This window comes from Doryrhamphus excisus, chromosome 2 (genome assembly GCF_030265055.1).
Source record: "Doryrhamphus excisus isolate RoL2022-K1 chromosome 2, RoL_Dexc_1.0, whole genome shotgun sequence".
NCBI classification, from domain to species: Eukaryota; Metazoa; Chordata; class Actinopteri; order Syngnathiformes; family Syngnathidae; genus Doryrhamphus; species Doryrhamphus excisus.
Window position 1 is genome coordinate 8,249,384 of NC_080467.1, and position 9,840 is coordinate 8,259,223.

Here is a 9,840-nt window from a genome sequence, read left to right on the forward strand (position 1 = left end):
ATTATATTGTGAATCCCCCTTGATCAACAATGGCTATTGTAGTAAGTTACTTTTTTGTAATTAATAAGTACTAAAGGATTCTTCTATTATTGTCGTCTCGTTACCACTGACCTTTTATATTAATACAATGACTTAAACATACCCCATTGACATTTTGTGTCCGCCTTTGTTTACACTGGTAAACAATAGTAGTCGCCTAAAAGTGACGTCATAAAGTTAACGCCCTCGTCACTTTGCAATAGCTCTACAGCATCCCCTACCGCCGATCCCGAGGGTGAAGCCACGTCGATAGCTAACGTTTATTGTGCTGTACACTATTAAAACCATGCTGATAAATGTTGTTAAAATAACAACACAAAACCTCTACCATCACAGCTGTCTGCCATAAGTTGCTATGTCCTACATGAACGTAGCCACAGAAGCCAACAGCTAGCTAGATATCAGCTGCAAGGATTCCCACATAAATGCTAGGTAATGCTAATATTTTAATCGCAATGCTAATCATGCTAATGATGCTAAAGTTATTTTGCTAAGTAATGTCAATTTGAAATCGGCTTGTGCTTGTTTGCCGTGTCGCTATGGAATAATAATTTTCACACGCTTTATATGTTAATAGCATATTATTGCTAAATGTGCTTGCAATTAAGTAAAACATTAAAAGTGGAATGTCAGCGCTAGCGAAAGGAAAGCATTAGCAGAAATGTCGAAAATGCTCATCGTGAACATACACTGCGTTTGCAAACAATGCAGAAAAAAAATAATATTTTTCATTTTAATGGACAGGCTCATATTTCGCAATATCTTACTTCATAGAGGGTATTTGCCTTTTAAATAAACCCATCTGTCAAACAAAGATGAATGACAGGCGAACTTCCATTGAATCTGTAGACACCTTCTGGTTTTACCACATCATTACTACTAGTGCAATTTTAAGGAATGAAGCCGAGCCACTCCCCTCACCTGACTTGTGTGTGTATTTATATATGTATGTGTGTTCCTGCATGCCTTTAGGCCTGTGGGTGTACACTCAGCTTCTCAGGTGTCTTTGCTCCTGAGTCATTTACCAATCACAATGTGTCCTTTCTTCCTCTTTGAGCAGCTTTCACCCTCCTACTAACTCTTCCCTCCTGCTTTTTTTTCCCCTCTCGTAGGCAGCGAGACAGCACACATTTCTCTAATCGTCATCTATTTGTAAAGGACACCCGGGGTCCAAAAAGCTTGCAGAGACCCCACGTGCCAGGACTGAGCAGTGAGCACCACCCGCTGAAATGCAGCATGGAGCGGATGTGCAGCTAGTTTGTGGCACCCAGCAGGTAAAAAAAAAGGCTGGTTGATTTGTATTTTTTCTGTGTGACAGCATGTCTGCTTTGTCGTCCTTCCTCTTTGAAGACAAAACGCTCACAAGCCGGCTGATCGTATGATGTTACTTTTAAGATCCCGCAGGGCAGTAAGTCACGCTTTTCACTCTTCTGAGAAATGTTTTCTGACACACTAGCAATAACAGTTTATACAAATAGATATTAGACTTTTGAGCTGTAATATGTACCCTGTATCGTCTTTTCCATAAAGTCATTAACCGACAAGCCTATCATACTCATAGCTGCTTTTAATGTTTTGTGTTTTGCTGCTGAATAAGGTAGACACACTATAAGGATTATTCTCAAATTATTTTTCAAATTTAATGTTTTAAATGCCACTCCCATTAGTGTACATCATTTTTATCCTGAAGATGAAAAATATATCTCTTTCTGTACTATTTTTTTACCTTGTTTTCATCATAAATAATAGAGAATGACATGCATTAGACAAACCAAATAGTAAGAAAAAAAAATATTATAATATATTATATTATAATATATATATTATATAATATTAAAAAAATACAAGCAGTGTAATTTAGATTTTTTTACTACATTTTTACAATTCCCCTCCTGCCAACATCAATAAAGCCTACTTCTCCTTTTTCTAACACAGTATGACAGTGAATTGCAGCTGAGCAACCCAAGCACCCCGGCAGGAAGTGAGTGCACACAGGAAATGCGGTCAAGGTTGGCCCCCTGAATGTGGGTTGCGTGAGGCGAACAGTGATGCTAGACAGGCGTAAAGGGGAAGCTGCAGGAGAAATGTAGAGATGTAGCTGCAGAGCTGTAGAGTCGTTTAAAGTCCCCTTGGACATGGTTTGTTGATGTTCTGGCACAGACCTTGGGGAGAGATACCCTTGGTTTTGTGGTGACAACATTCACGCAAGGGTTGTGGTGATAAAATAATAAAACAGACAGATAAAATGCTCATCAGGATCCCCATGACCGCTATTTCTATCAACAACATATTGACTTTATCATGCCTGCACATGCGTGCACACACATACTTTACTATGTTCTACTGCTGATCACTAAAGAATGGAAAAAGGTAGAAACAAACTTTTTTTTTTGATTTTTTGGTAGGCTCCATGTATATATAGCTACATAGCACAATATTCTGTGTGCCTTGAAAGAAATAATTTAGCAAACAGCACATCAATACTGACTTCCACTACACCCAGGATTAAATTGTCAATCAAGAAAAGACTAAACGTTATCCAAGATTTTTACTTCACTATAACCTTAAAAAGGTAACAATTACAACCATGGCATTTCTATTTCACATCCAACTAACAATTTGAAAATGTACATAGTATAGGTACATCTGGCTTAGGTTTGGTGAATGTGTCATATCCTAGTTTATTTTCTATAGTAGTGTCCCTTCAGAATATATCCGTTCATAAATGTTGAAATCTGAGTATGTCAGCTTTCGTTTGGATGTTTAACATGAAGATGCAATCTCCCGTTTAGGAATGAGCAGCTTTTTTAAGGTGACGTACCTCCATTTTTAGGTACTGAGTTGATATTTGGCAGGTATTACCAATGTCAAGTCCATGAAAGCCCCTGGAAGAGAGATGGCAGAACTTTCTGACCCGTGCATGCGGCTTTTGTGTGAAATTTATTGTGGTGAAAGATGTAATTGCCCCAATACTTCTGGTCCTAGCTGTAAGTGCATTAGTATCAGTTTTGCTTACATGTGCTGTCCTCGGTTGCGCAACATTACTGTTCGTCACATGAATAGGGCCGCTGTTTATTTCCTCCTCGACAACATAGAAATCCGATGAATAGACTTTTTGTCTGTCGTGCTCAACTCGTGTTCCCTTCAAGGAGATTTACTTGACTATTTTCAATCATGAGGCGTTGGATGAGCTCATGATGAACCTCTTTAACTGAATTAGCGGGCCTCTCATCACATGTTGTCCTGTGTTGTAGATCTGTGACTGGCACATCTCTGCAACCGACATTCGCTTCTGCCGCCAAAGCCTTGGGAGTCTCTTAAATGGAAGAGAAATATCTGGGCTCTCCTTCCATGGATTTGACGGCGCCGCCTTTGCGACACTCGAGGAGCTCAAAAGATGAGCAGCATTTGAACGGAGAGGCTAATTCAAAAGAGGAGGGTGCAGACGAGTGGGAGCAGACGATATGGCCAACGCGAGCCCTGCACTGCACCGCCGCCGCCACGCTCTCCTTCGCTACGGTGCAGTGGGAGATTCCTGACGCCGCCGCAGAGAGGCGGTCTTTGACAACTGACAGCAATGTGACCGGCGTGCTGGACTCTCTGACTTCTTGTTCATCATTACACAAACCTTATGGTGACGAGGAGGAGGAGGAAGTGGAGCGCACAGAGAAACAAAACGGCTTTGACTCATCAGTGAACTCAGAGTGTACGGGCAATTATATCAAGGTAAGTTCCTAACCCGTCGTGGCCATAACATGGTTAAGACACAGTTCCTCATAAGAAATAGTGTCCAGACTTTTTAGAGGTACGAACAATTGAATGAAATTATAAGTATTGGGTTGATAGATGTACTGGAGGATGCCAGGTGGGATGCATGGTTTAAAAAAATAAATATCACACAGTTTCTCAGTTCTGGATCCTGAATGTGTCTGGTGGCATACATTGTGGTTGTACTGCATCACACAAATAGATGTTTCTAATGTTTTCTTCTTATAGCTGCAAACTACAGCCACGGTATTAAACATACGGTTTAATTAATACCCCTCATTATATTTGTAAAGACACTTTTTTGATACAACTCTTCCAAGAGGTGATGAAGTGCCATTTTAGTCCTTTCCGATTCTAAGGAAAAATAGTGGATGGGATGAATGTAGGGTGAATAGCATAGATGATGCGGGTCTCATATTGCACCCGCAGTCACATGTTGTGCATGATCGATGACCCGTGTTGCAATTTTTAGCCATGTGATGCTGCAGCTGGACGTGAGCCGATGACACAACAAAGGGAACATTCAACACATCAGTGCCGACAGATCAGCTACAACGGTACGCATCATGCAAAGGATTATTTGATAATTGCAAATGCATATTCTATTACCTGGCTGGTTGGACATGAAAGGGTGATTTGCATCCGTTTCTGCTCCAGCCGTCACACTGAGGTCTGATTCAGAGGAGGAGGGAGAAGACTGCGTCACATCCAATGCGGTTGCACCAGTGGATTTATGCCCAGAAGAACCACGGGAGGAGACGGATGTTCTCCTGACTGGATGCGCCGACTCAGGAGGAGACGACCAAACTTCATTTCAAGGCGGCAAGATGGCGGAAGGGAGCAAAAAAAGTCCTGATGAATGCCTCATCGACACTGTTAATGCGTGAGTATTTCAATGTTGCTACCACGTTGATATCCACAAAATCGCAGATCCAGCAAAATTGACTTTTTTTTGCTGCGTTTAAAATAGCATTTATTTAGCCGTTGTCATGTACATTAGTGCCACCCACAGGACTTGCGTAGAATACTAGTGCCTCCGACAGCCAAGAGTTTAAATCTACAACACATGAACGACAGTAGAACAAGTGAAGGATTTTTCCAGCCTCATTTCTCTACTATACAATTTTACCCTAGCTGCCATCTTGGATTGTGGAATCTACGACTTATGTCAACGATCACGGGTTGTTAACTGCAAACTGATGATAATTATGAAAGAGCTGTTATTTCTGAAACTATAATGACACTGTGCACAGGAAAATGTAGATCTCCTTGACCAAATAGTCATTAACTAACAACCGTATTCCACAACACAGCAGCAACGGAACCTGTGTTGACAACCAGAATTAATACCATTAATGGGTTTATTGTCAACAACAGCACAGCAAGTGTAACACGTGGCTTTCACACTAATGGCAGAGTAGCTCAATGAACATTTTAAAGCCCATGCAGATGTAGATACAGTAGCTGATTGCTGACCACACATGATACTTGAAGTGCAGTTGCTGCCATAAAGTGCAGAACAAACTACGTCAGGTTGTGTCACAGTTTTGAATGACCCTGGCGGTTATTTTAAGACCACTCAAATGGCGAGTACAGTACTGTGTGGTAGATTAATTGAGTTCTTAGGGTCTGTGCCTTTTATGATGATGATGATGATGATGATTTCATGTACATCTACTTGTTTTAGGGAGGTGCCAACACCGCCGCAAACAACTAATGATAATGGACCAATTTTTGAACTTACAAAGGTACGTCTTGCAGAAGCCACAAGTCAAGAAGCTTCACTCCCTGAAGATGATAATACAGAGATGTTTGAAACATCTGTAAAGGTACAGCCACAACCACATAAGCCCACAAAGGGCATCAGACTGCCAGAGCAGGCCCAAACAAACCATACTGCACACTGTGAAGGCTCAGTCCACGTCCGACAGCTGCAACGTACTGATGGATTACCTGATGAAAAGCTTTCAATCCAGCCTGTGGACTTGACCGAGTTGTGTTGTGATGATGAGCAACAGGAGAAGGACAAAACATCCCAGCATGCAACCTCCTTGATTCAGCACGTGACTCCTACTCGGGCCAAGACGCCACACGAGACTCAGGAGGTCACGGGCACCCTGAATGGATCCGTACCAGTACTCATGGCAAATGGAGGGACAAGCGGAACGTCAGAGGATGCACCACCTCACATGAATGGTGACGACGTTGACAGGGAGATGGCGTGTCACCTCGCTGAACGTCTCTTTAAGCTGGATGGGGTCCAACGTGTAGATGTGGTGAAGCACCTCGACAAAGAGTAAGAGCATAACTCAGTAGTAATCAACGGTCTTGGGTACCGCTTTTATTCTAGCTCTTTTCTTATGTTTAACTGCTCTTGTGTTTCTACAGTAATGCGTTCAGTCATGCCGTTGGAGAGGAGTACCTCAGGTTCTTTGATTTCACCGGGCAAACTCTGGACCAAGCCCTGAGGTGAGCATTGTGGAGGAAGAACTAAACTAGACACGCTGATGGGAAAACTCCTGAATATGATCTGACGTCTGTTTGTGTCGCTCAGATCTTTCTTAAAAGTGGTGATCCTGCTGGGAGAGACTCAGGAGAGGGAGCGGGTACTGCAGCATTTCACCAGCCGCTTCCATCAGTGCAACCCAGATTCCTTCTCCTCGCCAGGTGGGCTTCACCGTCTCATCTGAGCTTTTCCATCAATAACACACACCCACTCTTTGACTCTTTTTTTTCCTCCTCAGAGGCCGTGTTGGCTCTTGCTTGTGCTCTCATGCTCCTCAACACAGACTTGCACGGACAGGTGAGGAGTGTGCCTGAGCTGAATGACCTCTGACCTCGGGCTGAGAGTAACTGTACCCTAACTGAACTGTTCAACAGAATGTTGGGAAAGCCATGTCCACTTCCAAGTTTGTGTCCAACCTGGATGGAATGAACGATGGAGAAAACTTCAGCAAAGAGCTGCTGAAAGTAAGAAATTCTTGAATTATTGTAATTTTTGAAAGATAATGACATTTTATATATTATGTATTTACATTTCAGTGTCTGTACAACTCCATCAAGAGCGAGCCGTTGCAGTGGGCAGTGTGAGTATTTATCATTGTGATTCATGAAAGCCTCACATGGCGCAAACTCACACTCGCTATAATTATATTATTATAATATTATTGGACAGTGACGAGGAGGAGCTGGCCTCGGTACTGACGGAGGAGGACGTGCCCTTGCGGTCCAAGAGCAACCCCTTCCAGGACGTTCCCCACGACAAGGCGGCGCCGGTTGTCAAACAGGGTTTCCTTCAGAGGAAACTCCATGCTGACATTGACGGGAAGCGCAGTGAGTGACCAAAAAAGTGGCTCACTAAAACAATTTGAGCCAGAATTAATTGTGTGTGTGTGTGTTTTGTTGCAGCTCCTTGGGGGAAGAGACGCTGGAAGACCTTCTACGGCGTGTTGAAAGGAATGGTCCTTTTCTTACAGAAGGTTGGTTTGGATCACAGCTTCTTGGGACACCAGTGTCACCTTCAGCTTTAAACTGTAGTCATATATCTCATATATGAAAATAGTAGACTCAAAATAAAAGTATGTGGAAATGGAGGTACCTGATCTACCTGCGTGTTTGTGTGTGTTTGTGCCAGGATCACAGTAGGAAGGAGCCGCAAGCTAACGAGGAGGTGGTGAGTGTTCATCACTCGCTGGCCGAGGCCGCCGTCGATTACACCAAGAAGCCGTACGTGTTCCGTTTGCAGACGGCCGACTGGAGAGTTTTCCTTTTTCAAGCTTCGTAAGTTGCAGGATTCTCTGTGGAGACATTTGTCTGTGCGATGTTTCTAGCGTCGTCTATTTCCCTATTAGATCCAAAATGGAAATGATCTCATGGATCAACCGCATTAACTTGGTGTCAGCTCTCCACTCCTCCCCTCCGTTCCCCGCAGCCGTAGGCTCCCAGAGGAGGTTCTGCAGGCCGATCCTTCCCGCCTCGCAATCTGCTCACACTCTGGTACTGTAGTACTACTGTACGCAGTATTTATTCTGTTATCTTTATTAAGTTTGGATGAAAAACCAAACTGTTGCCTGTGCAGGAACGCCAACTGCAGTCCCACACCGGAATGCTGGAGTCCTTCAAAGCGGACCTGTCATACCTCCAGCAGAATCCTCCAGAGGGCAGAAAGGGCAGAGGAAAGGAGATGGAAGAGCATCGAACAAGGGCCGAGTACCTGCAGCACGAGGTAGAACCACACATGATGGAGCGCATATGAAGCTGTACTCTGTGACCTCATCTCATTTCTCCTTGCTTTGCAGATATGTCGTTACGAGAGCTACATATGTGTGCTGCAGGCCTGGAAGGGCGTCCAAAAGATGGGTGACGGCGGCGCTTTGATCACCACCGCCCTCGGCATGTTTGACAATGCCATGTGTGCATCCCCTCTGGACGAGGACGAAGATGGGGACATAGGCCATCTGACCAAATCACACTCCAGCCCCTCCCTGGAATTGGAGATGGCACCACCGAGCACCATCAAAGTCAAACGCAACATTTCAGAAAGGTGGACTTACCGTAGGACCATCACGCCTCGATTGAATAAAGACGCATGACAGCAATTTGGCAATGTTTTACTCCTGGTACGAACTGAAATGCTTGATAGCATCAAGCTAATCCCAACCTCAAATCTTAACCTTTTGTTTTTACCTCGTGCACTTTGACAGAAAAAATTATCTCAGGGATTCCCAAATTCTCTCAGGATGTGGAAGAACCTGATTTTTCATTTGTGCAGTGACCAAAAATATGTGGACCTGATAAGACACCTTTTTCTCTTGTAACTTTGTGCTGTGTAGTAGTAAGTTCAAAAATGCCTACTTGGTTTGTGACCACTAGGGGGTGCTGGAGTACAGGACACCTTGAAGCCAACGAGGTAGTAATTGCACTTTGTTTTAAATCCTGTTATTTTTTTTGCGTCATTGTCCTTTTTTATAATAAATGTCTTGTTCATATGAAGGGTAACTTTTTTACATGTTTTAAATGTGTCCAGTGCTGGAGCTCTTTGGGCTTGTATTGTCTTATTCAATTTGTTAAAAAAAACAACATTGTAAATGTTAATTTTGATACTAATCACGTCAAATTTTCTGCTCAAAAAGGCTCCTTTTCCAAAATGTGTCAAAGTAATTCAATGAAGGTCTGATTTTTTATTTTACTTCAATGAGTAATTTTTCACCAGTGAATTAAAATGCCTCTGTAATATATACTGCATTATTTAATCTTTGTGCATTTTTCTTGTAACACAAACGAATGCATGTTGCGTTTTTGTTTGCTGCATCTCTTGTTTTGAACTGTGCAATTATTTGATCGGTGAGTATATTTGTAATGTTGATAAAAGTCAACAATTAATTAACCTGAACTTTGACCTTTTACTGTGTTTTCAGGGTGAAATTCAGTGAACTTCACGCTTCCTGAAGACCCAGCTCATATCCCGTCTGGCCTGCCATCACTCATCTGGTTGCGGGTATGTGACATCAGCTTTCCCACATTTTTCTCACAATTCAAACAATTGCATAATTGTGTTGATTCATTTGAGTATGCAGTTGTACATCATACGGTGTACTGTATTTGTACAATGGTGTGAAAAGTGTAAATGAAAGCCCCCTTCCAAGGTTCTTTTGGCATATTTGTCACACTTGTTTATATGACAATGACTTTTTACGAATTAGGGAGGTAAAAAAAAACCTCCAAACCTACATGGCCCTGTGTGAAAATGTGATTGCTCCCTGTTAAAGCAATTATAGCTCTAGTTCAACTTCTCTAGCCACACTACTGCTACACCTGTTCTCAAGAAATCACTTAAATAGGACCTGCCTGACAAAGTGAAGTGGACCAAAAGGTTAGACATCATCCCAACTGAGAAAGTAGACTTTCTCTCAATTACGTAATTGAGATCTAAAAGGTCTTGAACCCATTTCTGAAGATTTGGGACTCCAGCACACCACAGTGAGAGCCATTATACACAAATGGTGAAAACACGGAGCAGTAGTGAACCTTCCC

General features: G+C 42.7%; 1 protein-coding gene across 4 annotated transcripts; it reads left to right on the forward strand.

Annotated features, from left to right (window-relative positions):
* The first annotated feature begins 265 nt into the window (after positions 1 to 265).
* LOC131107052 (PH and SEC7 domain-containing protein 2) lies at positions 266 to 9,341 on the forward strand. Of its 4 annotated transcripts, XM_058056715.1 has the most exons (19): positions 266 to 471; positions 1,152 to 1,313; positions 1,390 to 1,447; positions 1,975 to 2,020; positions 3,294 to 3,765; positions 4,280 to 4,364; positions 4,465 to 4,690; positions 5,495 to 6,103; positions 6,196 to 6,276; positions 6,362 to 6,474; positions 6,552 to 6,610; positions 6,688 to 6,777; positions 6,850 to 6,893; positions 6,983 to 7,140; positions 7,216 to 7,286; positions 7,442 to 7,587; positions 7,659 to 7,803; positions 7,886 to 8,032; positions 8,106 to 9,336. In XM_058056715.1, exons 5-19 carry the CDS (start codon positions 3,361 to 3,363, stop codon positions 8,397 to 8,399), a joined length of 2,673 nt encoding a protein of 890 aa, XP_057912698.1. In that variant the 5' UTR covers positions 266 to 471; positions 1,152 to 1,313; positions 1,390 to 1,447; positions 1,975 to 2,020; positions 3,294 to 3,360; the 3' UTR covers positions 8,400 to 9,336. The 4 variants fall into 4 exon arrangements, with proteins under 4 accessions (XP_057912698.1, XP_057912708.1, XP_057912689.1 ...); XM_058056725.1 differs by lacking the exons at positions 1,390 to 1,447; positions 1,975 to 2,020 and having other exon boundaries at positions 5,495 to 5,555; positions 5,637 to 6,103; positions 8,106 to 9,341; XM_058056706.1 differs by lacking the exon at positions 1,975 to 2,020.
* Positions 9,342 to 9,840: the final 499 nt, after the last annotated feature.